The sequence below is a fragment of the Catharus ustulatus genome, chromosome 24 (assembly GCF_009819885.2).
Source record: "Catharus ustulatus isolate bCatUst1 chromosome 24, bCatUst1.pri.v2, whole genome shotgun sequence".
In the NCBI taxonomy this organism is placed as follows: Eukaryota; Metazoa; Chordata; class Aves; order Passeriformes; family Turdidae; genus Catharus; species Catharus ustulatus.
Genome location: NC_046244.1, coordinates 2,575,584 through 2,602,049, shown reverse-complemented (window position 1 = coordinate 2,602,049; position 26,466 = coordinate 2,575,584). Strand labels below are relative to the sequence as shown.

Here is a 26,466-nt window from a genome sequence, read left to right as displayed (position 1 = left end):
ATTTCACATAATTTGCACTAAATGTTTGTAAACTTGTAGAAGGATTAGGAAAAAATCAGTTTTCCAGAGGTTGTTTTCAACAGCTATAAATGTACTGGAAGTGCAGAGTGTTTTAAAAACACAAAGCATAGTCCTTCCCTGCAATTCCCCTTGAATTTATCTACACTCTGTCTCCTACAGTTTGCTTTTCTTGTAATTGGTACAGCTCAGCTAAGGAACTACAGGATTTTTTCTCCCTTTTTTTCTTTCTTCTGTAGGATTTCTGGGTTATGAACAACTCCATACAGAGCACAATTATCCTGCTGATTGAGCAGATTGTGGTAGCTCTTGGAGGTGAATTCAAACTGTACCTGCCTCAGCTCATTCCTCACATGTTACGGGTCTTCATGCACGACAACAGTCAGGGTCGCATTGTTTCTGTGAAGGTGAGTGGGGCTGCAGCAACTCAACTGCACCTCAACACACTTGTCAGATGTGTGCCCAGCTCAGCAGGGCTCCTTCTTTGTGTGTGGTGTCAAATGGGACAGGTGCAGTTCAGCAGTGGCTTGGTGTGAAATGATGCAGACAGTTGTTTAAAGTGCAGGGTTGAAGAAACTTTTCAGTGGATAGTGACTTGTTTAAAATGAATCTCATCCATGAGAGTCACACTGGGCTGTCTTGGTTGGATTTGATTCTCCCCCCTCTATTCTACTCTTGTGAGCATTATGCACAGTTCTGGTATCCTCAATGTAAGAAGGACATGAAACTGTTGGAGGAGGTCCAGAGGAGGCCACAAAGTTGACAAAGAGGACTGGAGCACCTCTCCTGTGAAGATAGGCTGAGAAGGTTGGGGCTCTTCAGCCTGGAGAAGAAAAGGTTGTTTGGAGACCCACTATATGAAAGGAGCTACAGGCAACCAGAGAGAGACTCTGTCAGGAACTGTAATGATAGGAAAAGGAGTAGTAGGTACAAATTGAAAGGGGAAATTTAGGTTAGATATTAAGAAGAAATTTGCAGCAAAGCGAGGGTGGTGAGACACTGGAATAGGTTGCATGTGGAAGTTGTGGATGTCCCAACCCTGGCAAGGCTCAGATTCAGGCTGGATCTGACCTTGAGCAAGCTGGTCTAGTGGGAGGTGTCCCTGCCCATGGCAGGGGGGTTGTGACTAGATGATCTTTAATATCCATTCAAACCCCTTGAAGTTATACTCTTCCATGATTTCTCTCTGCAGCTGCTTAATGCAATCCAGCTCTTTGGAGCTAACCTGGATGACTACCTTCATTTGTTACTACCTCCCATTGTGAAGCTGTTTGATGCCCCAGATGTCCCTCTGGTGGCTCGCAAGTGAGTGCTGGTGGCTTTGCAGTCTCTCTTTGCTGTTTTATCTGTGATATCCAAGTTCTGCAGTGGCTGAAAGTTTACAATGAAATGCCACTTTTAGTCCCTTCCTCATCTTTTCTGTGTTAAATCATTGTGGAGGGTTATTTTTATTTGGACATCACAGCAGTGTTACTAGCTTTTTGAGTTTGTTGGTGGGTTTTGGTTGGGGTTTTTTGTTTGTTTATTTGGTTTGTTTTTGTTGTTGTTTCTTTGGGGTTTTTAAAATTTCCTGATTCTCATCTGCCAGTATTTTAGTTGCTTGTGAACTGTCCTGCAAGTACTAGCTGCATTAACAGAGTTCTGGTGGCCTGATTTTCTTCTTATTATTAATCATAGGAGGACTGAGCACTTAAGTATTTTTTAGTCTTATATCTTCTATCTTAACACTCTGAGAGATAAGATCTTCCCTCTTTTTTTTTTCTCTGACTTAAGAGCTGCTCTAGAGACAGTGGACCGCTTGACAGAGTCCCTGGATTTCACAGATTACGCATCACGGATTATTCATCCCATCGTACGGACACTGGACCAGAGCCCTGAGCTACGAACAACTGCCATGGACACCCTCTCCTCTCTGGTGTTCCAGCTGGGAAAGAAGGTAATACTGTTTTTGAAATCTCACAGAAGGTGTGACTGTCCCAAAAATCAAGCTTTTAAAGTTTAAGTTTTGTAACACACTCACGGATTTCCAAGAGAACTGATTTTTCTTCTCTTAGTTGTTTCTGGAATTGGGAGGTACTGAAATCAAACAGTCAGAATTGGTTTCTCATCAATAAAACAATGGGATGAAATTTTACTGCTCTTGGTGCCACTGAGTAACAAGTTTATGATGCATTCCCTTTCACAGTATCAAATTTTTATCCCGATGGTGAACAAAGTCCTGGTGCGACACAGAATTAACCATCAACGCTATGATGTGCTCATCTGCAGAATTGTCAAGGTAAGCTCACAAGTGTGCAATTGTTTGCATTTTAGGGTTGCTGTGTTGAAACAGATGTAGTTGGAACTTTTGCTTGGATTTACTCATAAAATGAGGAGTGGTTGTTGCTCTGTTTCTGTGTTAAGTGCAGCTTTTTAAGGAGACTTTGAGGTTTCAATGGGAATTTTTTGTCTACTGGTATTCAATATTTCCTGTAGAAGAATCATTGCAAATTCTAGGGAAGAGCTGAGACTTGTAGCCAGTGTCATTACTATTCTTTTTCTTGATAGTTCTTAAATGTGGATTTATCCTATTTTTTTTGTGGTTTCAGGACTTGAGGAGGCCTTGTTATCTCAATATTTTCTGTGGAATGTCTTTTATATTTTAAAAATTTAGTAACTGGTTTACAGTTCGTGTGAAACAAGCATCTAGCAAGTCAAATAGGCAAGAGTGCTTATTTCAATGTACATTATTTTGGTTTTTTATACTGGGAGCTAGGCATTATTGACAATTACCTTGAGTAGCAAAGGGATATAGTTTAGAGTTCTCTGACTTATAAGGTGTAATCATTATAATGAAACATGGTTATTGGTTTCACAGATTTTGCTGCAAGTGCTCTGACTTTTTTGGCTTGTTGAGAATTGTTTCTGTATGTGTGGGTGTGATCTTCACTGTAAACCAATTATTGTAGGGTTACACTCTTGCTGATGAAGAGGAGGATCCTCTGATTTATCAGCATCGAATGTTGAGAAGCAACCAGGGAGAAACCTTGGCCACTGGTCCTGTGGAAACAGGTCCCATGAAGAAATTGCACGTGAGCACCATCAACCTGCAGAAGGTAAGACTGGAGCCTTCACACCCTGAATTTGTTACTGCAGGGAGCTGATGTGTCACCCTGAAGGAGTTCTGCATCTCAACTGCATTTATTTATATTGCTTTTATGTTACTTTTCTATTCTGTACAAAACTGAGGTCAAAGTAGTATCTGAGACTTTAAAATTAGAAGGTGCTGAAGAACTATAAAGATACCAGACCTTGAACTATTAGACTGTTAATGGCTGTGAAGTAGTCTTTACACTTGCTTGACTTTCTAAATCACAATGAATAGTCTCTTGCTGTTAGACACATCTGTTTCAGAGCCTCTGCCTTTTTTCATATTTTTCTTTTTGCTGCTCTTGTATTTTAGTTTATATTTTCTTGAAGGCAGAACTTAATAGCTAAGCACTGGCTAGTTTGAGCAGTACGTGCATGCAGTACACAGTTCAGTAATGGGATGGATTGGTTTTAAAAATGTAATTCTAAATGCATTAAGTATTTTTAAGCTGATGTTTCAACAGTGGCTTCAGCTCTACATGTATTTTTGTAGAGGAACGATTATTCATGTTAAATACTTGCCATGTCATGACAGGAATACATTTAGGGAAAATTTCTTAGACATGAGACTTAAGTACTGCAGATTATCTGGTGGATTTCAGGAGATTGAAAAGGAATTCTCAGCATGTGGTTTGGAGATGTAAAGATGTAATGCTGCCTGCTGATGGATTTCTTCTGCTCTTGGATAGTGCTTTGTTTGGTAGGTGAATTGTTTTCCTTTGTACTGCAGGCCTGGGGAGCAGCAAGGAGAGTTTCCAAAGATGACTGGTTGGAGTGGTTAAGGAGGCTGAGTTTGGAGCTGCTGAAGGATTCTTCCTCACCATCCCTGCGCTCATGTTGGGCCCTGGCTCAGGCCTATAATCCCATGGCTCGGTATGGTATTTCTGGATTTTTATCTCATTGAAATGGCAGATGGAAGCCAGATATTATAAGGAAAAAAGAAGTTTATTTAGAAGTTATGAGGTTTCATAGAGATAGTTCATGCTTTGGCACAAATCAAAGAGCCAACAGCTTGATTTCATTTCCACCTTTTCTAGTTGGCTGCACCATGATGTGCACAAAATCTTTCATTAAAATTCTGCATATTAGTCCAGAAATGAGATAAGGCACATAAGTGAGGCTGGAAAACAGCAGAGTATTAAATAGTTTTGAGTATTTACTGTGGGGAATAAAAATGCCTCTGAGTGGAATAAACTGCAGAGCTTTTTTACAACCAGCATGTTTGGAGAAACTGTAATAGCATATGATAGTAGTATGGTAGTATACCATGTATATATATATTGTAGTATAGCAGCCTATTCTATAGTTTTTAAATGAAGGTTTCACACACACACACAGAAGTTAACTTTATAAGAACTAATTACTATTGCAGGTAGGCATGTAAGTGTATTTTTTAGCTTTCTCTGAATAAGAAGGTGAGCCCACTGTCAAACAGACTTTTTCTCATTAATTCCCACCTCACACTGTCTTTTGTGTTCCTCCCCAGAGACCTCTTCAATGCTGCTTTTGTTTCATGCTGGTCTGAACTGAATGAAGACCAGCAGGACGAGCTGATCCGAAGCATTGAGTTGGCCTTGACTTCTCAGGATATTGCAGAAGTCACTCAGACTCTGCTGAACTTGGCAGAATTCATGGAGCACAGTGACAAGGTAGTTGGGCTGTCTTGGTGTCTACTCTGTGAGGAATTCATGAGTATTTTGTAACACTCATCCTGCTTTTGATGTGTGTGCTCCTTCCCAGGGCCCACTGCCTTTGAGAGATGACAATGGCATTGTCCTTCTGGGGGAAAGAGCTGCCAAATGTCGAGCATATGCTAAAGCCCTTCACTACAAAGAGCTGGAATTTCAAAAGGGTCCCACCCCAGCTATTCTGGAGTCTCTCATCAGGTAGGACCACAACTGGTGAGATTTCTGCTCTTGCAGTAGCTACAATTTATGATGCCACTAGGATTAATCCAGGCAATTCTTAGGGCTTCACTCTGCTGCAAGATGTTGTTAAAATGCTTGCAAATGTGCAATTTTAATTGCTGAGTTCTGTCCTTTTACTGTGTGGTTAAAACTGTGATAGAAGCCCAGGGAAGTTTTGCAGGAAGAAGTGCAGGAAAAGGTTCTGATTTGCCCCTCTCACCCTTCAAGTTCACTATGGAATAACATTAAATCACTGCAGGTTAAATGACACAGATTTTTGCACCTACATATAAATAAGTCAGAAAAGTTTAAGTTCTTAATTAAAATTTCTCATCACATTCTACTGATCTAGCTTAGATAGGTCTCATTGCTCATATGTCAAATAGAAAATATTATAAAGTACGTTTTGTTTCTGAGCTTTGTCAGTAACACAGATGTTAGCCTGAAATACCTGCACAAGATTTGATGCTAAACTGCACGTTTTAAAATGTGAATCTCTGTTCCATATCACAGACATGGTAGCTCAGCTGTTTGAGATGAACAAGTTGATTTTGGTTGAGCAAAAACTTAACTTTGTCTTTATACAGTGAATTTTTCAACCCTCCTAATTCGTGTTTTCTGATTTTTCTCCTCTTTTACTTTTTCACCCTTTGTTCTGCCTCCTATTATTGAGGAAAATACAGAATTCAGTGTATTTTTTTCTTGGTCTCAGTTGCTCATGCAGGGGTTTTTTTGTGTATCAAAAAGCAAGTTAAGGAGCAAAGAATTGACATAAAGCACACTTAAAAATGGAACAATTTATTAGAAATTAAAAAGTTTTAGAAACCTTTAAAAATCCATTATAGACCACAATTAAAATAGTTCCACACAGTTGAAATTTGCAGAAGGAATATTTGAACATATGTAAATTCCCAAGACACCTTTATCTTCCATTTCACACAGGATTGAACAACCTAATCTAGATTCAAGCTCTTTTCAAGGTGAATAAAAATAGATACATTAATGATAACGATCTTTTCCATCATATTCAGACAATGGTAGGATTATGGGAGGAGTCTCATTCTTTTTTAGCTGTTATGTGAGGGAGAAGTGTACTATTTTTGACAGACTGTCTCTAGGTAACTTCCAACTGGGGTGGTTTTCAAAACAGATTTTGATACTCCTCAGTCTGCTGTGCTAGCAAACATTCCCTTATGTTGAAATAACTTTTGGCACTTAGGGATTCTCTGGGGTGTCCTAGTGTTCTGCTCATGAATGCAGTGGTCTTAAGTGTTGGAGTTGAGTTCTTTGGCTAAATCTGGACTTTTTTGGGTAACCTGCTGTTCACACTCAGCCTTGCTGACATACAGCATGTTTGTGTTCTAACCTGAACATAATCTGGGGACAGCCCAGAAAGTTGCTTTTCTAGTTTATCATAACATTTAGGTGATCTGTGTGGATAGAAGTAAACATTGGAGGGCCCATGGGACAAATCCTCCTCCAGTGTTACTGTCTGTTAGGGCAGCCTTCAGTGGGGATTATTTGAGGCAGCAGCAGGAGGTGGCAGTAAAACTTCAGAGCAGCATCTGGAGAATGCTGGTTTAACACAACACTTTTGAGCTTTGTTTTTTCTCTGTGGGAAAGTAAGCCACTTACTATACACTAAAGAAAGGTGCATCAGGGACACTTCTGATTGATTCCTCTGGCCTGAAATGAGTCTATAACTTCTGTGGTTTGAGTACTTCTTGAAAGGAGTTGTTTAGCAGTGCTTGCTCCAGACACTGAAGGAAAGGAAGCCAAGAGGCTTTTGCTTTTCAGTCACTGCCTATCTGGTTAATAATACTAAGGCACTACCAGCAATCACACTGCTAGTGAAAACACACCCTTAGGTTTTCTGAAGGTGCTGTAAGTGCATTCAGTTCTAACCTACTCTAAAACAGTATCTTTCCCTTTGGAAAGAGCCTGAAGAGGAGAGGAAACAAGCCTGAGCCCTGATAATGGTGGTGGCTGGGATTGGTGTCGCAGTGTTTGTGTACATCACCAGTACATTGCTGTTGCTTGTACTGGATGAAATGAAAAATGATTTGGCTGTTCATTGCCCACCTTTTGCATGGTGACATCATGTGCAATCCAATGTTGATTCCTTCTATGGTTTGAAATCCTCTGGCCGGATCTTCATCTCCACTCTCTTGAGTGAGTAGGTGGAGCCGTGCCAGCCGTACCAGGTGATGCCATCCATGCTCTTGGTGTGCTCTCCTTTGCGGTAGTAAACCCCATTCAGGTTGGAATCTGTGCAGCAGTTGTACCAATAGCCACCTGGGCAGCAAACAAATGAATACATTCCTGGTGAGTCATTTGTATTAGTGATTAGTGCTTTTTCCAGAGGACAGTGAGCAGAATGCAGCATTTAATCCCTGGAGCCTATGGCTTTGATAGTTGAGGCTGTAGGTAAATTTAAATCTGAACATAGATATTTAGGAACTTAAAGGCATTACTGCTCTATAGTCAAATTAGTCCAGCAGCTTTTCATTTAGTTGTTTATTCCTCTTAGAATATTTCCTTGACATGTTTCTGACTCAGTGAATTAGCATAGGAAATGAATCTGGGTAATTTGCTAGAGCATCTTAAGGTGTTTAAAAAGTTCCTGAACTCTCTGAGTGTTTATTGAGACTGAGATCAACAGTTTTGATGTGTTGTGTGGGACACAATGGGGAAATTAAAGAGCAGGATGTAATGAGGATAACTATGACAGAACTCAAATAAAGATACTAAATTAAATGAAGAGAGTAACCTCAATAGAATCTTGTAATAGGGTAGGAATGAAGATCCCAAGTCAGGCTGAATACAGGAGAATTACAGGTGCCTGATACTAGGACTTGAAAGCTTACAAAAATATAAGATAGATATTAAGGAATGAGTTCCTGTATCACTGTATTGTACCAGCATGTGAAATAGTCTGGCAGATACTCTAATGGGCTGGGTAACTGTAGTGAGAGCACAGTTATTTAAGAGTGTCTGTAGTACAGTCTGGCTCTTTGTCAATCAGCTTGAACTGCCAGATTTCCCACATAAGTGTATTTTCCACAGCTGGTCACCTCTCCCTTGATCTGCCATTCAGATATTACAAGTTGCACAGGAAGAGGGAGCACTGGGCTCTGTCAGGGGACAGGAAGGGCTGTGTGTGCTGTACCTTTCCTGAACTGGGCACAGTCATCCACACACTTGTCGTTGTCCTTGTCCTTCGTGCTGAAGGCCGTGTTGTTGTGGTAGCGCAGGGAGTCCCGGCCCGTGTTGCCGCTGTAGTTGCCCACAAACAGGCGGTAGCTGTTGATTTCATTGCTCAGGGTGAACTGCCTGTACTGGGCATAGCGGGTGTTGCCTTCCCAGTCCTGCACACAACAGGGGAGAAGAAATCACTCCTGTTATGAAAGTAACTCCAACATCCATGATTATATACAGTAATTTCACGATTATAAGCCGCACCATTTTGACTAAAATGTTGGTCCGAACCCAAAGTGCAGCTTATAATCGTGAAATTACTGTGCGTGTATTTTTACTGTCTCACACTGCACAAACTGCTCTGTTAAGGCAAAGGAACTTTTCATAAAGCTTCCAAGTCTGATCTGCACTGGTATTGCACAGTATGTAGGAAAATGGATGTGCAGCTCTTGCATTCAGTATCCTTGTGTCAGTGTGCTGCCTCAAGTAATTTCTTTCCTCTCTGAAATAGTGACTTTTAGATATTAAGCCTTTCAGTTTATACATATCCCATCCCTCAAAGCTATTGTACCAGCTATAAACTAGTCTGAGTCAAACCCAAGCCTTTAACAGATTGAAGAAATTGAGGGTACTACAATGCAAACTCTTGTATCCAGCCTGGAAAAAAGTAGTGCAAAATGAAAAGCCTCAGAGGCTTGCAGACTTCATGGGACATCTCTTTTTGAATTTTTAAATCTGTGATGATCAATCTGTTTGATCTCTGTCTGCAGTGGCTTCTGCAGGATTTCCAAGAATCCCATGAGTGCAGACAGAATGCTGTGCCACTGACTTTGCACAGGGGATAACATACTTCTGTCTTGTGTTTGAATGCATCCCTAGGCTGATCCTACTTCCCTCTCATGTAATTAAAATCTGCAAATTCTTTGGGCCTCCTATAGAGGTAGGAGATGGTATCTGGTGCTAGGGAATCGGAACCAAAATTAAAAGCTTATTAATTACCTCCAACTCTACTCGCAGAACAGTGGGGCGTCTTGAAAGTCGGTAGATATTTTCATTTCCCAGCCAAAAATCTCCCCTAATATTGCCAAATCCTTCCTTGTATTGTTTCCAGTCCCTATTGAAGGATGTCAAACCAACTTTACGTCTTTGGATGACAGTCCAGCCACCTCCATCTGTCTCCATGTCACAGAACACCTGGAATAGGAAAAAATCCCAGTGGTTTCTTGTCAGTAGACTTAGGAAAGTTCAGTTGTCTTAACACAAGACACTGTTCCAAGATTTCACAACATGAAGAAATTTCTGTGGCAAACAATTATTAGATAACCCTTTTTCTATTTTCTCTCTTAAATGTACACTCTTTCCATCCTTGAAGTTTGCTTACATAAAGATGCTGATGGTGAGTGCAGGGTACCAAAACTTAGTGTGTGCTCTTTTCATCTCTGTAGAGAAGTATTTCATGATTATATTTTAAAAGATATGTAATATACATATGCTGAATATCCTTACCTCCAGATCTGGAATTCCCAAAAATTCATCAGGAGGTAGCTTGTACACACCAGAAATTCGGTAGTTCCTCTGGTAAAGTGATGAGCAGTCATAAACAGCATCTACTTGAATCAGAACCAGAAAGTGAGAATCCAAGCAGCAAGAACTCCTCTTCTGTGAAGGTGCTTTCTGCCAAGTTTAGTTTGTAACACAAGGAGTAATGAAGAAAGCTTTCCACAAGTCTAATTTTTTCCTGAAATGGCTTCATTTTCAGCAGTGTATGCATTTGCAGAAGGTGTTGTAACACTGGGATTTTGTGATTTTTATTAATTTATTTATTTTAATTTTTTTTAACTCTGCTACAAAAAAAAAATCTGCATTCTCCTCACATTGCCACTGTGTGTCTGTGCTGGAAAGTATATTTGTATACTTTGTATGCAGTATATTTGCTGGAGAATATAAAAATATAATATATAATATTTGCTGACCCCCTCCTAAGTAACAAAGACTCCTGCAGTGGGATGGGCAGGCCTGCTGCCAGGTGTCTGTTTGGAGTGTGAACAGGTTGGCCACGTTTGTGGATGAGGGGTATTTGTTCAGCCCTTTCTGCACTCTGTGTGACAGAGAAGGTGCCTTTTACTGCAATGAGTCAGTCTGTCAAAGCCTCTTTTCCTCAGGAACTGACTTGAAGATGATAGAATGCATTTCTGAGCTATTCTGAGGAGGATAAATGAGCTGAAGCAAGGCTTGATAATGTCTGACAGTTTTCAGAAATGTCTCTTACCTGGTGAGGTGAGACACATCTGCTTTAAATCCCTTCAGGGCCAGTTTCTGCTGTGTGAAACTGTTTTTTTCTCCAGCTTCAAAGAGACTTGTTATGGTGTAACTTTTTTTTTAAGGCCTACTGTAAACAGTGATGTGTCAAAACTAACCAGGTGGAACTATTTTAGAGGAAGAATTAAGTAAACAGAGTTAGAAGTTCTTCCTTAATGTTAAAAAAAACATCCAAATGAAGTCTTTTGGCAAACAAAGTTGAGACTGAGACAATTTAAGCTCTTAGCAATGAAAGTCAACAAAGAGGATGCTTTTTTCTGGAAGTGCTTTTACAGGTAGCTGACCTAAAAATGCACCTGCATTCCACATTGAGTACAGGCCTGTGCAATCACTGTGTGCAGTGAAATTTTCCCTCAGGGAAGAGAATTTTGAAGAATTTAACTGTGGTCTGGCTAGATATATATCACAGTTTGTATCTTGCTTCATTACAGCCTTGAATTTTTAAGAATTATCATACTAAAATAATGGATCACTCTTTTTTATCTGGTTCAGACATAGTCATAAAGATACAATTACAAATCCTTAATGATTCCTGGAGAGCATTTCTAATTGTTTTAACAATTTCTAGTCTCCTGTCAGCACTGTGAACTCAGAGGTTCTTACTGCCAGAACTATTCTCTTACCAAGCCAGCTCCCATTCTTTTAGGATTGGTACTGTAGTGCTCAGAAAATGAAATATTAGACTGAATTCCTCACTGTGGAAATACAGTACCAGTTTCTACACTCCTTAAAAACAGACATAGATCTAAAATACAGGTGCAGAAATTCAAACTACTTTTCTCAGGCTCACTGCCTAAGCAGCAGTACTGTGTGCACCACGTTAGCAGGACATGCTAGCCCTAGGAACTGGTCATGAGCTGTGCATGGAGAGGTGAATGTGGGAGCCTGGGGACTCCCTCCTTACCAGCTGATGTCTGTGTGACCGTCTGAGCTGCCTGCAGTTGCATGATGTCTATCTGGTTGTTCATTTCCGAGTATTTGCTCTCGGCGTCGATGAGGCGCGACTCCATCTGCTTGGTGCTCCCTTCCAGCTCCATCACCTGCATCACCACGTTCACCCAGTCCCCTTCCTGCTTCTTGCTCAGCTCCTGCAGCATTCTGCTCAGGTTGGCTACCTGCAGCTTGAGCTCGTGGATCTCCTCACAGCAGCCTGGTACCTTGGGCTGTGCATTCCCGTTGCTCATTCTCCTCTTGGGAGGTCTCTGCAGCAGGGCTGGGTAGATCACCACAGACACAGTGACAATGCAGAGCCATGCCAGCTGAACCGTGGCTCTTAGTGGCATTTCTGCTTACAGCAACAGAAAGCTTCCAGCTGACTGCAGAAGTCTGAATGCAGCTGGGATAGGTATAAAATTTCTTGCAGCAGCCTGGTACCTTCCTTGCTTCCAATGAAGTGAGTCTCTGAAGGTGGAGCCTGAAGAAGTGGCTTTTTTTCAGACCCCTCCTGTCAGAGTCTATGACTTTGTAAGTCTGTCTCAAAGCATCTTATATACTATTTTTCTGTTTACCTCCACCCCCCTGAAACTGTGAAGAGCTTGCTGGCCCCTCCCAGTTCATCTGTTCATATCAGGTGTTTACAGGGTGAAATTGGAATAGGTTCCAGCCAAAATAGGTTGGGGAGAGCAAGAGAGACTTCCCTCAGTTCTGTCTTGAAGGGGTGTAGGAGAGGGCTAGGAAATGAGGAGAATTTCCAGCAATTTTTGCCTATTGGAGTGGAGCCCTCTTGGTGACTTGTTCTGGCACTTAAATTACATAAGAGCATTAGAGATCCAGAATGTGAAAAGGCTGTTCAAAATGGGTGAGTTTATAGAAGTTCAAGGAAAGTAACTCCCTGGCTGCTACAAGTCCTACTACATCCCCAGAAGTTGTAGGGGGTAACTCTATGATTGCATTATTTCTTAATTTAGACACTATTTTAGCAAATTAATTAGTTAAGCATCTAGTCCTCTTCTTTCTGGACACTGGGGTCTCTGTACTATTAATGTTGTGAAATCCACTACTGTTCTTTAAAAAGTGGAATATTTGAGGCTGGGATGAAATGAAATCTGCAGAATGTGTAAGTAAAAACTGACTCAGTTTATTCATAGTGAAAGTGAAAGGACATTAAGTATTGCTGAGTGTGTAAAAGTGATACAGGGTGGTTTTTTTACAGGCAATGTGATCTAACTGCAGTGTTAGGGAGGTCAGTTTATTAATAGGATTTTGAGAGGAAAATCTATGGTTAATTAAAACATCCACAGTTACATAAAAAAGTAGATTTTAGAGTAAATCTTAAATTTTGAGACATTCAAAGTATTAGTCCAGTCTCAGCTGGCTGAGATGGCAGCTTCCTCTCCTCTTTTATATCTCTTAATTTCAGAATTTTATTAGAGCACTTTGATCTCCAAATAAAACCATTTCAGCAGAGGTGCAGGCTTACTTCTAGATTGTTCAGGATAAGTTGTTTCTCCTCAGGCCAGCTGCTCTTTAATTGCCTGACATGTGGGTTCTTGCATCTTCCTGCAAAATTTCTGATTATGATAATGGGCAGAAATAAAATGAAATAAAGGATTAAGTGCCTCATGTATCTGCTCCTTGCATAAAGGCTGGGAAAGCTTCTTGATGTCCAAGGAAACAAAGGAAAGCTCATCTTGCACCTCCTACAAAGGACATTAGGACAAACCCACCTGACACATGCTAGCCCATCTTGGCTTCTTTTGCTGATCCAAAGTGGCTGCAGGATTTCTGCTTGATTAGGAACCATTAGGAAAGCCTTGCTGACCTGACATTTGCTTTTAAAGAAATAGAAAGCACAATTGCTTGTTGATGAAGTTTCTCTCCCTTCTCAGCTCTGATACACTTGTTGCTTTGTTATTGCCTCTGATTTGCACTGGGGCTGGCTAATAGTTTTTCTCCAAAAAAGACCCACAAGAGTGTGAACATTTGGGGAGATGAAGTCATCAAAGCACTGCAGGAGTGGAATATGAATACAGGTGTCTCATAAACCTGACTTTTCATAGAGAAGGAAGAGGGAATCTTTAGGAGGAGGTCAGAATTAGAGCTCTCCAAACAAGGTGTCTTGTGGGTGACTGACTGCCTGTGTGCTGTTCTCAGGAGAAAACCCCTGGGTCTGTTGTGTCAGCTGGCAAGGTCACTGTGTGGGATTGGTGAGCTGAGATGTTGCTAGAGATATGCAAGTACAATTTGTTTAAAGCATGGAGGGTACCTCCAGAGCAGACCATAGGCTTCAGTCCATTTTTGTCATGGACATTCCAGAAACCTTCCATTGCAAAATTGCTTTTTATACTTCAGACCAGAAAGTGCCACTGCACACAGATGAAAGCCTGACCTTTTTGTTCTGCCTCTAATCCTGTCTGAGCCCTCTTCCAGCTGGAGCTTCTGTCATTCCCAGGGGCAAATTCTTCACTGGCTTCCTGTGATGAGAAACATGTTTTTGTCAAAGTTGGAACAGAGACCAGGACAGGCCAGACTCTGCTTCTCTGCCCCAAAAAGCCACCTTGCTAACACCCCCATTGTTATACAGGACTTCAACCCATTCTGCTGCTGCTGCCACTCACCACTACTCTCCTGTCCTGGACAGATGTGGAAGAGAGGAGCCACTTGTTGGTCCATGCATTCCCTCTTTATACAAATTTTGAAAGGATCCAAGATTCAATTGAACACTCATGTTACAAAACACTACAAATAGGCTTCCAAATCCCTTCTCTAAACTGGACTGTTAAATTGGAAATGAGACAGCCAAGGTTTTGTTTTGGATTCAGTTTCTTACTTGTATATCCAAATGCAAACCATCTTGCTTCTGGGTATTGATTTACCTGTTTTAAAAGAGAATATTTTGTTTTGTGTAAGAGAGTGAGAGCAGACATACTATGCAGGAATGGAAAAGCACAAATCTTCCCCTGTCATTACTTCTGGTAAAATATTAAAGGAGATTTGGGCAGACACATCCCTTGGCAGAGATATAAGCCTTAGTGGAATTTGACTTCTTTATGAGTCTTGGGAAGATGGGTCTTTCCCAGTTTCATGGAGAACTGAACATGGTCACTGAGGCAGCAATAGCTGCAGATTACAGTAATGGCCAGGTTAGGGCAGTAGCTGGAGCTGACAAAAGCTGTTCTGATGTTCTGTACTGTTCTAATGATTTGAATTCAGGATGCTGGTGCATTTTATAAAGAGGTAAAGTTTGAGGCATAGCTGGGGAGAAATTAGTTCAGTGATTAGTGAGTGGATCTTGTTCTTTCCTTTCCCTAATACTGATGGAGAAATTGAGCATCATTTGGCCTGGAATCCATCACCCTGGTTTTCCTCCGTTATATTTTATATGTGGAAATACTGTGGGATATGATAGCTAAAAAGACAAGATCCTAAAGTCAAGAACATGAAACAAATCCTTTTTGACTTCTTTCATGATGTCCTTCTGAAGTGGTTGGGAGAGCTGAGCCTAAACATGGTTTCAATTTGTATGTACCATATGTTTAGAATGTTGACTGATGGTACTAAATTCAAATATATTAGTATTATTTGATTAGAACCAGTTATCTCCTGTCCCTGGAGGGCCAGATTAAATCAGAGGTGAGTTTAAATGATTGCCTTCTCTGGGAAGCTGTTCTGGCAGGTGTATGTGAAGCTGAGACAAGAAGAAAAGCTCAGTGCCCTGTGGCTATTTATTTGGTAGCCATTCATTGCAAACCCCTTAATATGCATCTGGCAAATGCTTAGAATCTGAAATTCCTGCTGCTTGCCGAGGTGGCAAAGCTCTCATCAGCTCTCAGCTGGCCCATTGTTGAGTCCACACTGTGTTGGAGCTCTGAAATACTGCTTTTCCCTCCCAGCAAGTGTGAAACTCTTCACCTTCTGCTTTGGAGATGCTCAGAAATGCTCCAACATTCAGTCTAGTACAGCTTTATGGTCAGGATTGTGCTGTAAATCTCTGAAGTTATATGGGACAGGTGGAACAGAGGAGAGGGCTCAGTGAGAAAGAAAACACTGCTACTCCTGGTGTCACTTGTGATTTCTTTTTTATTTAAGGCATCCCCTCTTTGCATAACCAATGCACAAAGACTGGCTCTTTGTTTCACCTTTCTTTTTTTTTTTTTGCTAAGTATCCAGCTTAGCAATTTTTTTCTTCTGTACTTTCTTGTTAATAAAAAATGGGTGATACAAAACATTTTGCAGCCTAAGCAGCAGGGCTGGCCAAGAAATTTGTTGTAACATTTTTCACTGATTTTTCTTTCAAAACTGATGAATGTTTTTATTTGATTTGCAAGCATTTCTATCAAGGTTGGGGATTTGGCCAGTTTTGATGCCTGTGAGCAGTGTGGTATCTCCTTGTTGAAAGCTGAAGGGACTGCTCTGGCCTGGAAGCACTCAACAATCAAACTCTTTATTGAAAACAGCTCTTTCCTGGTATCAGTTTCTCAAACATATTTGTTCCTGGAATGGGAATCGTTTTTAGTGGCATGATGGACATGCACTGGTTTTCTGAGTTGTTTTGGGGACTGTGGGTTGTTTTCTGACATTTCTTGAGTCAAGGAGTGGGGGATGCCTGAAGACAAATGAATCACAGAACTGGGGATGTGGCCATCAAAGCCAGTTCCTTTAGCCAGAGGATTATCTGTTCCCCCAAGTCCCCTCAAAGTAACTGAGCCTTCCAATCCCAGGAGCAGCTCTCAGCACTTCTTCAGAAGGAAAAACAAGCTTGGTGAGGCTGGTAAAATCTGTCATATAGAGAATCTTTCTAAACAAACTTGAGGAGACTGAAAAAAAAAGAAGAGTTTGTCTGCTTGTCGAGATTCTGCATACAAGCTGCTTTATTGCAAAAATAAAGTTTCTCTGTTATGTATTGGAATGTGTTCTGGCAATAGGAAATGTGTGTGTTCCCTCATGGATAAGTTTGGGACTGCTTGAAAAGGCTCTATTAAAATAAAGGCTTTTCTTTTTATAAATTTTATGAGGAGATGAGGAAAGTCTGGTTGCTTCTGAGTTCTTGAAAATTTAATATATTTTGAGTGACAGAGAACATTGTCAATATCAAAGATAATGGAAGACTGGAAAATTCTCAGGGCTGTATAAAAGGACATTTCTAGTAAACATTACTCATTTATGCCTTGGGTTTGTAGGGGAGAAAAGTCTATAATTTGAGTTTCTTCCCACTGAAAACAGTAAAGTTGGTTTTGAGTCCCAGTTCATGTCTGGTTTCTGTTTAAATAACCTTTAAAATATGCAAGCAATAGGAGTGTATTTCTCTTAAACATTGTTCTTTTTTGTGTTTCTAGCTCAGTGTACATTCAAAATCTACAGTTTTGATATCTTGATAATCAAGCAGTAGGTTTATGTAGCTTTTCACTACTAATAAAATTTGAAGATTTAAGACTTTTGACCAAGATTTTTATATTAGGAAGTTTGGCAAGGGTTGTCTTTTTGTAGAGATAGAGTGACATAGCAGTTGGAAAATTTTTTTCATCAGAAGGTTTGTTTACATTTTAATATCCCACTCATCATGATCAAGTGCTCCAAATAGATCAGGGTTGGACATTATTCTGGCTACAGTACAGATGCTGTTTAATAAAAAGGGTGGGAAATTTAAATTATGTTGTTCTACGTCATCTGATGACTCTGAACCCAGATGGGCTGAAGTCATACCAAGCTTTATTGATAAGAATTGCTTTTGCAACTGATTCATGCTTATTTAGAGGGAAAGTGTAATGGTCTTCTTTTGTTTTGTTGTTTTTGCTAATCACTTTATTTATTGAATAAAATGTGAAATTAAATGGAGGGTATTAAGCACTGAAATTAGTGCATTAGTTCAAAGTATGTAAAGGTCTAGTTGATATGATTTAGGAAGTCTTTATTTATTTCTGTGGTCTCCCATCTGCAAGCATGGGACAGCTCTGTCTTGAAATAGCTTCAAAATATTTTAGATAAGTATGTTAGCATTGAAAACACATCATTTTGAAATCTTTTCCTTGAGCATTAGTGCTGGAAGGCTCTGCCAGCCCATACCAGGCAGTAGAGCTGAATATTTGTGCCTTTCCTGAGAGATGAGATGTTACCTGTGACCTACCAAACCTATACCTGAAAACTTCTCAAATCTTCTAACTGCCCAAAAATGTTCTTTATGCCCTCCTGCCAAGCCTCCAAGTAGGAGATAGCAGTGGATTTTTTTCGAGCTTTTTAACAAAAAGGAACTGATGAATATGTTCTTCCCTCAGTGGATATGGAGAACAACTGATCTTTTCCTTTAATTTCCTTTCATTTCCTTTAACTTAAAATGATTCTGAACTAGGAATAATTACAAGGACATCTGCCAGTAAACAAAGATTAAGTTACTGTCTGGCAAGTTAGCCAACAGCATTGGCTCTCATATCTTGAGAGATGTTTTCCCACCTTTCATCCAGGGAGATTTTGTATTTCTCTTTTTCCAGATAGAAGGAGAAATCCATCCCCTTGATTCTAATCCAGTAAACTACCCTGATTTCCAGCAGCAACACTTTGGCTAAATACCTCTGGCAATTCTGCCTGGCTGCAATATCAGCCCTCAGGGCCTTTTCTGAATGCCTGGATGCTTTTCTGCAGTGTTTTTGTTTCTGTTCACTTCTCCAGTGTGATGGCTAGAAAACAGCTTTGTAGTGCTTTTAAGAGTGTTTTAACATTTAGGAAGATTCTGTCTGAGCACAGGAGAGGAGCAGTGGAAGGAAATGGAAGTAGAAGGAAAGCAGAATATTGTATTTTCTTAATGTGTATTTTGAATGTACCAGGTTAAAACATGTACACAAAATGGGCTGGAGAGGGGAGTCCCAACATTTACTGCTTAGCAGAAATGCTGCTAAGCACAGGGAAAAGCAGCTGCCAGGAGAGGCTTATCCCAGTCAGAGGCTTATCCTAGTCCACAAAATCACCTGTTCACTGTGTTCTAGATCATTTGTACAGGAGAGTGAGTAATTTATGATTATTAACAACTACTGCTGTGTATTCTTGTAAATCAAAGTCTTTCTCCTTTCCCTCCCTATCTTTTCCTTCTCTTTGCTTAAACCTAACCATAAATAAATTTGAGACACTTTATTCTGCTTTGGACACCCATAAGAAACAAGGGGAGTAATTGAGAGCACCAGGGAGTGGCAGAAAAGCAGTGCTAATTGTCAGATAATAAAAGAAAATGGTCAATTTTGTCAGGAAGTGTTGTCAAGAAAGATAACTTAGAAGAAATTACCTGTGTGACATGCTGGAATGTGTCTGCCAATGGCTCTTTCAATCATCAGGCCATGAAATGTGACAGCCATTTATCACTTTGTGAGGCTCCTGCTAAGCTTTCCCTTGGGGAGCTAGCTGGAATTAGTGCAACCTTGTTAAAAAATGGCATGGGTCTGTATCAGGTGCTTCCCATTGCTGGGTGCCAGTCATCCTGAACTGTGATTATGGAGTATTCTTGGTCTGGTTAAATCTGATTTTAGCTCAACCAATCTGAATGCCCAATTTCCAGGAGTATTTTACTTAAGAGATATGCAGAGTATGTCTGTGAGTTTGATTCTTTACTTACCAGGAAAGAAGGCTTCCAGAGACAGAAGGAATGAAGCATTAATTAAACTTCCCCTTTTTTGTCTGTGTATTACTCCCTTTAACACTTCAGATTTGCTTCTCTTACTGATCCCCTTCCTTCTTATAAGGAGGAAATCATGCAGCCATTCTGATGATGGCAGGCAGGAAATTGCATTTCTGAGAGCTGCCTGTGTTTGTGGTCCTGTTCAAAGACCTCTGGAAGTCTCTTTGCACTGATCTCTTGCCATGTTTTGTTTTGTTAATTCTGCTGTTTCCATTCCAAACATGAACTAATGCTCATATTGGGCTGTAGGATGTGTTGTAGGTGCTCAGGTGTTAGGATTTTGCTTTGAACAATTTGCACTTGTGGTTCTCCGGTCAGTAGGGAAAGAGGAAGGCAATGAACCAGAGGCTGTTCATAAACAAGCTTTATAAAATAGCAGAAACCTAATAAAAAGTTAATTTCCTCATTAAATTGGGGGTTAGGAGTAGTGCTGCTCACTGAGTACCCCATTTCTGAGAGTAAAATAAGAAAAGCAATGTGAAATAGAAATTATTTAAGAGAATAGCTGTACATCATGAGCTAGAGAAATCAGGTTCAAGACTAGCCTATTTGCTTGTGCTTCATAAAATTCAGATTGGTTGTGGTGGCAACAATGGTCTTGAAACGTTCTTGAAAACCAGCAAAATAGAAGTGCCAGTGCTGGTTAGTACCAATGCAGAGGCTTTGTGTAAAATGTGAGACTGAAATTAGGGTTGCACACTTTTTATGTAATTTCCTGGTGACATTTGTCAGGTGTATAATGATACAGACTGTTTCCTGCATCATTGAAATCTCTTCTCTGATTTTTAGAGGAGTTGATGGTCTGTTTAGGAGAATGGGGAGGAAAAAAGTATTCTTTAAAACTCCTAAGTATAGCTGTTTGAAAAATCATGCCTGTAAAATTATTGGGAATTATTCTTCTTGCTGTGCAGGCTGTTACATAGAATTGATAATCATATTCCATCTCTATTTTGAGTAACAAGTCTTCAGACTATGTGCAGAGAACATGTGCATATATTGTTTTGAAAATACATGGTGTGCCTTATGTAGTTTAGTTGTACATGTGTAAGTGTAAACAAAAGAGTGTTCCATTGGTATTTCTAATTTTTATCATTCTAAATGATAGAGCTTGGTGTTATCAACAGAAGCTTCTACCAACTCCTAATATGCCAATTGTGTTAAATCATCTTTCTTTTTCTCCCTTTCCAGCATTAACAATAAACTCCAACAGCCAGAAGCAGCTGCTGGGGTGCTGGAATATGCCATGAAGCACTTTGGGGAGCTGGTGAGTCCTGCTGGATAATCCATGTCTTATGTTTTTATGGTTTCTGTAATTAGTTTTTTGATGGGTGGTGATGTGTTTTCTCAATCACATCGAGGTTTTATCCCTACCTATAACATTTCATTGTTCATAAAGAAGGGCCTTGCTGCCTTCAGGGATGTTCAGTGGGTATTTTTCAGGAAATGCTGGGTACAGGGAGGGCTGCAAGAACCTGATTTGGAGGAGAATTTTGCAGCTGCTGTTGATACTAAATGCAGCTGTGAGCAAATAGCAACTTGACAACATAAGTCCTTTTATTTAGGATAAGCTGGGAAGGGAGGGAATAAGTTCCAGTTCTAAGCTTGAAGGATTTGAGAAACTACATCAGCACTTCCCAGGTAAGGATGTAATGGAAGTTAACCTCTAGTCTCTCTCAAAAGTGTTCACAGGTATTATTTAGAATAGCAAATTAACCAGTCCCTTACAATTTAGACTGCTCACCAAAATTAATAACCCCATTATTATTTGTTCTGTCCTTTTATTATTTCTTCTCATTTTATGAGTAATTTAATTTGTGTTCAAGGATCAAACCACCTATGCTCTCTGACAGTTCTACTGGTAAAAAGGTGATTTTTCAGTGGTAGTTGTTGCAGTGTTTTAGGATGTGTAGGAAAAGGAAGGCAGCTATGGGAGCACAGCAGACCAACCTCTTAAAGTAGAAACCACTGAAAAGTGGGAACCAGGTATAAGCACAAAATGGTGGAAATCCTCTGGTGTAGGATTATGTGTGGTTTTGACCTAGACTGGAAAACAAGTTCTTTCTACATCTTTGCAGCTTCTTAGAATTCCTTGGGTGGATTGAGCAAAGCTGTGCATTACCTAATTCTGACTTCACTCTTTAGCAGCAACACAGTCTAGCAGTAAATGTAGTTCAAAGCACAGAGTATGCCAGAATTGGCAATGAAAAGAAATTAAGAGGAGCTGTGAGCTCTCCTTTCAGGGACTTAATTGAAATATGACATAGCTGAGAAGTTGAAGGGCTAAATGAAAGGCCTGGCATGCAAAGCATGATTTATAGTGACCTTACCCACAGGTCTGGGAGAAGAATCTGCTCTGCAGCCTATGCCAAGACATGAGCTGCCAAGGGCTGAGCAGGAAAACACTGGCAGAGAAAAGTATGGAAATATATGAAGGCATTTTATTTCTTGAAAATGGAAAACAGAATCTAGAAAGAAAGACTAAACAAAAGTGTTTAGCTGATAAGGATCACTGCTTGGCTAACTTTCAATGGCTTTGTTAAAAACCATTGTCTTCCCTTGCAAAGGGTGTGATTGGGCCCCAATTTCTGCCCTGCTGTATCAAGTATTTGCCTAGCAGTAGCCAGTGCAAAATTTGGGCTTTTTTTCTAGTTAGTCATTCCATTCCTGGACACAAGGCTGTTTTTCTTATTTGAATGCAGGTATGTGCAACAACTGGAAGTGGAATAAGCTACACATTTATCCTTTTTCCTGTTCCACTCACTCCACCTCTCCCAAAAAAAACCACCAGCTGCTGAGCTGATATTTCAGTGGCACTGAGTAAGGGGGTGATGTTGGATTAATCCCCCTGGTAAACCTGAGTTCATTTCTGGGCAGGTGTAGCAATGCCAGGATTCCATTTTCACAGTACATCAAGGCTCTTTGTATCACAAAAGTCCATGAGGTTATTTAGGATGATAAAAGGGTGAAGTGACCAGCATAGACACAGAATTTTTTTTAGGGAAAGCTGTGGTGGTTAATATAGAATGATCAGTGTTAATCCTGCTGTTTATTTCTACTTTTTTCCCCCTTCCCTTAGGAAATTCAAGCTACCTGGTATGAGAAGCTGCATGAGTGGGAAGATGCTCTGGTGGCCTATGACAAGAAGATGGACACAAACAAAGATGATCCTGAGCTGATGCTGGGACGGATGCGTTGCTTGGAAGCACTTGGTGAATGGTAAGAGGAGAAATTGTGTCTCTCTGTTCTCTGGGTGCTGTCATTGAGGTGCACTTTTTTTGCCTGAATTCCTATTTACTCCTGCTTATTGGTGTATTTGTGTGGAATCTCACTTTGTTGATTGAAGTAATATTGGTAATAAGATCTCTAGGCTTTTTGGGACTGGCCATCTGGTCAGCTAAAGTCTCTCTGGAAGAGAATCTGCAGTCTTATAATCAGGTCAGCCCCATTTATAACAGAGAAAGACACTGTAAATAGAGGAAACATTAACAGAGCAGAACTTGTCAGAAAGTCATAAAAAAACTCATTGTGACCCTCCTTTTTAAACTCTGATTAAAACATGAGGGATTTCTATGTTTATTCAGTGTCTTGTAGAAGGATGAGGTTTTCCTTCTTAGTCTTTTCCAACATTTTTTTAGCCTTGGCTTTAGTATTTCAAGTTTTGTGTCAAATGGCTGTTGTCAACACACAACTGATTCAAACCAGTGTTTGTGACAGGGTGAGCTGCTGGTGACTTACAGCTTTCTGTGTAACTGGGGGCTTCTGTTTTTTCTGGCTATTCAATTCCAAGAAGGTAATTGGAGCAGGCACCCTGTGCACTGTGGCGTGCACTTCTACCCAGGGGCAGGTGTGGGTTCGTCCAGTTCCGCCTTGCTCCTGAGCTCTGTGTGTGACAAGCTCTCTCCTGATGGGTCCTGACATGAACTCAGGGGATGGCACCACACTAAGGAGATTCCTCTTCACTAAAGTCATTTTACAGCTAGAAACAGAACATTTTTCTGCCCTTTTTGTTTCTAAACAAGGGTGAGACATACAGGGTGCAGCTTTTCCAGTAGGGAAAATAGATCCTCTTACTGAACTTCCCTCAGCTTTTATACAAGTAGGCAGTTCTCAGCAGGGATTTGAAGAATTTTCTCTCCTGCAGGATGTGTATTTGTGTTAAGTGCCCTTTCTGAACCTCCTACTTATTCATGTATCGGCAGTAAATCTATGAAACAACGAAAGGACACTTTTCTTCTGTTGGAGTGAGATGTCCTGGATGTATTGATAGTCTGTAGTGATGAGAGCAATCAGAGTCTTCAAGTTCTCTTGTGGAACTGGGTTCCAACTCTGTCCAGATGTTTTTAAATTCAGAAGTGCTTTTGCAAAGTGCTGTCTGCTACCTTGCAGCTGACTCTGGAGATGTCATCCTGAGGATTCCATAGTTTGGCTGCTGATGCTCTTCAGTAGCATTCAACTTGATTAACTGTGCTGCTGGAGTCTGCTTGACAGGATAAGGCAAATAATACAGAATTATACTGTGCAGCATCATTATTTCAGTACTCTGCTGTGATATTTTGAGAGTACAACCAAAACATTATTAGCCATTTGTCTCCTCATGTAGTTATTCCTGTAGCACCCATAGTGTTTTATCAGCATCTATGAGGTCCTGATTTACTGCTGTTGCTAGGTTTGGCTTGATTTTTCATTTGCTTTGTGGCTTTTTTTTTTTCCTCCTGGGCCATTAAGCTGTCAGAATGACTATGTTGCCTGTGGCAGCCCGTTGGTTCTGTTTGACTAACTCCTCTTCCTTCTTGGGAGGGGAGGGGATGACACTGGGGAAGGCAAGTTCTGCTCACAGTTGGCAGCTGTTTCACTGCTACAGAGTATCCAGCCTGAGAAATCCTGCAACTGCAACACCCAGGGTAATTGGTTTGATTAGTGCAGCATTCACAGTTGATTTGAAAGAAATAATATAAAAAATCCTGATGCTTCCTCTCCACTGGAGATGAAAGATTCAGATGCCCTCTGAGATCTTGCCTTGACAAGTCTTCATATGAGGTTACAGCAACATTCATTCTGCAGTCTTTGTCTTCAGACTTACTTGATGTGTTAATTCAGAATGTTTGCTAGTAGGAGCCATGCCCAAGCTATCCAGATCAGATGTTTCTTCTACTGACACTTGCAAAAATTTTAAACATCCTTTTTTCGGTGGTGGTTTGTTTGTTTTCTTGATTTTTTTTTTCTGTATTTATAGACTGGCATTTAAGTTTTAAAGTAGTTATTAACAGCTGCTGAGGGACAAATGCAAACTTCTCTTTGGATGTGTATTTTCAAAACACAGTGTACCTTAAAATTATTTTCTGGTGGTAGGATATTTGTCATCAGAATAGCATGGTTGAGTTGGCCAGAGGAGTCAAACCTTAATCTCCACTCAATAGAAAGAGAACCATGGGCTGGTTGTTGTCTTACCAGTGGGAAGTGGTTATTCAATGAGACAGAATTCTTGAAAGAGGCCTTTTGCTGATCAGAAATTGTGGATTCTTCTTTAGGGGGCAGCTCCACCAGCAATGCTGTGAGAAGTGGACCCAGGTGAATGATGAAACTCAGGCTAAGATGGCCAGGATGGCTGCAGCTGCTGCTTGGGGTCTAGGTAAGGTACCCTCCTGTGCTGGCATGTGAGCCCATGAGCTGCAAGCACACTTTTCACTTACTTCAGAACTACAGAGTACAGGAAACAGCAACATCAAGTAACCACATTGTTTCCCTTGGGAAATGAAGTGTCATTCCATATTGAAGTCCTTTGCAAAACCTGTGTTTACATCAGGTCTTGGTCTCCAGTAACAGAGTGCTCTGAGTAGATATCAGTTGCTTAAATGCTCACTTTTGCTTGGCTTTACACTGAACAGAGCTCAGGCTGGAAATGAGATCAAAAGTCTTTCTCAGATTTGTGGCAGACTGTTATTTATAGTGAGAGCAGTATCTGTTGAGCATTTTATAGGTTGTGAGTGCTGAGTAAACAATCTTAAATGGAATAAATCTATAGTGGTCCAAATGTCCATTTATGTTGTTAGTGAGAGATTTACTAGAGAAGCTGATGAATCACTTCCTCTCTGCCAGCCTTTGCTGAGGAAAAATTCATCTTTTGCTTTGAAGGGCACTAATTCATTCAGATGTTCTGGAAGTGTCAGAATTTTAATTGTTTCATCACAAAGAATGAAAGAACCTTTTCCACAAGGATAACAATTTGTCTAGAAGAAAAATACCTGTTTTTCTTGTCTGTAGCTATGTGTATGTTTATGTATGTAATAGTGTCCCTACCAAAGACAAGCTGTTGGAGAACTGACTAAAATGCAGAAGTACCACACAGCACTGAGGCCTAGGCACTGATGTCTAAGCACCACATCATAGCTGTGTTGTGTTCCCACAGCAGCAGAGAAGGCTGTTGAATTCATGAGGATATCTTGTCTCTGCAGGTCAGTGGGACAGCATGGAAGAATATACCTGCATGATCCCCAGGGACACCCATGATGGGGCATTCTACAGGGCTGTACTGGCACTACATCAAGACCTTTTCTCACTGGCTCAGCAAGTAATTATCTTCCTTTGGTGGTATCCCAAAGCCTGGTTTAAGATGTTCTAGGCTACAGAGTTTCATGGAAAAACAGACTGTAGTGAAGCAGTTGGCTGTAACCTGTGAATTGCCCAATAATGTTTTTTCCATGGATGTATTAGTCCTGGGTGATAAATCTTACCTTGTATTTCCAGAAACATAGCAGTGAGTGTGTTGACAGATAGTGGTGGTTCAGTGCTGTATAACATAAGAATACATTAGTCATTTTTTGGCTTTTTTTTTTACTTCTGTGCCTCTATTCCAGACAGGCAGGACACAAGGATTATCTCAGCAGAGGTTCTGTTCTACAAGGCACTGATTGTAAATTGTCAGCAATGCCTGAGACACCTGTAAGATTCCTAATGGATTTTTTGTGCACTTCTGTCTCTTACAGCTTTTTCAGTGAAGTGCTCATATATACCATGTACAATAATCTTAATTTTTCTGGTAGCACTGATAGATCTCAAATCTTTGATTGAGATACAGCTCTGTTTAATAGATTCATTCCTTGTTTTGGTATTTGTAATGCTTGTTTGTCACAGAGGAGATTTGCAGAGCAACTCTGTAGATGTCAAATGTCTTGTTTACTTTCCAAGGAAGCTCAAGTCCCATTTCTCAGAATTCTGTGCTGGCTTGCCAGCTTAGATAAAGGAGTAATTCAATCTGTGCTGTCAAAACCCGTACATAGATTTTTGGATGATGTGCAC

At 40.4% G+C, this 26,466-nt stretch overlaps 2 protein-coding genes across 4 annotated transcripts in view; one reads left to right on the top strand and one right to left on the bottom strand.

The window, feature by feature from the left end:
- The window catches only part of MTOR (mechanistic target of rapamycin kinase), a 63,747-nt gene that overhangs the window by 14,877 nt on the left and 22,404 nt on the right, over positions 1 to 26,466 (top strand). For both annotated transcript variants that reach the window (XM_033079494.2, XM_033079493.2), the window contains 12 exons: positions 258 to 425; positions 1,211 to 1,323; positions 1,792 to 1,954; positions 2,204 to 2,296; positions 2,967 to 3,113; positions 3,878 to 4,020; positions 4,634 to 4,796; positions 4,888 to 5,033; positions 20,359 to 20,434; positions 22,247 to 22,386; positions 24,699 to 24,799; positions 25,623 to 25,738. In XM_033079494.2, the coding sequence (XP_032935385.1) occupies positions 258 to 425; positions 1,211 to 1,323; positions 1,792 to 1,954; positions 2,204 to 2,296; positions 2,967 to 3,113; positions 3,878 to 4,020; positions 4,634 to 4,796; positions 4,888 to 5,033; positions 20,359 to 20,434; positions 22,247 to 22,386; positions 24,699 to 24,799; positions 25,623 to 25,738 (1,569 nt within the window). The remainder of the gene's footprint in view (positions 1 to 257; positions 426 to 1,210; positions 1,324 to 1,791; positions 1,955 to 2,203; positions 2,297 to 2,966; positions 3,114 to 3,877; positions 4,021 to 4,633; positions 4,797 to 4,887; positions 5,034 to 20,358; positions 20,435 to 22,246; positions 22,387 to 24,698; positions 24,800 to 25,622; positions 25,739 to 26,466) is intronic.
- Positions 5,908 to 12,217, bottom strand: ANGPTL7 (angiopoietin like 7). Of its 2 annotated transcripts, none has more exons than XM_033079495.1 (5): positions 11,476 to 12,217; positions 9,759 to 9,862; positions 9,252 to 9,446; positions 8,224 to 8,422; positions 5,908 to 7,349 (listed from the first exon to the last, which is right to left on the bottom strand). In XM_033079495.1, the coding sequence occupies exons 1-5, from the start codon at positions 11,852 to 11,854 to the stop codon at positions 7,180 to 7,182; spliced, it is 1,047 nt and encodes a 348-aa protein (XP_032935386.1). In that variant the 5' UTR covers positions 11,855 to 12,217; the 3' UTR covers positions 5,908 to 7,179. The 2 variants fall into 2 exon arrangements, with proteins under 2 accessions (XP_032935386.1, XP_032935387.1); XM_033079496.1 differs by having other exon boundaries at positions 9,759 to 9,859.

Coding starts and splice junctions, on each gene's coding strand:
- ANGPTL7 (XM_033079495.1), bottom strand. CDS start 11,854: ATGCCACTAAGAGCCACGGTTCAGCTGGCATGGCTCTGCATTGTCACT. Junction 9,863..11,475: donor GGTCACACAGACATCAGCTG/GTAAGGAGGGAG, acceptor TTCTGATTCAAG/TAGATGCTGTTTATGACTGC. Junction 9,447..9,758: donor TGGGAATTCCAGATCTGGAG/GTAAGGATATTC, acceptor TTCCTATTCCAG/GTGTTCTGTGACATGGAGAC.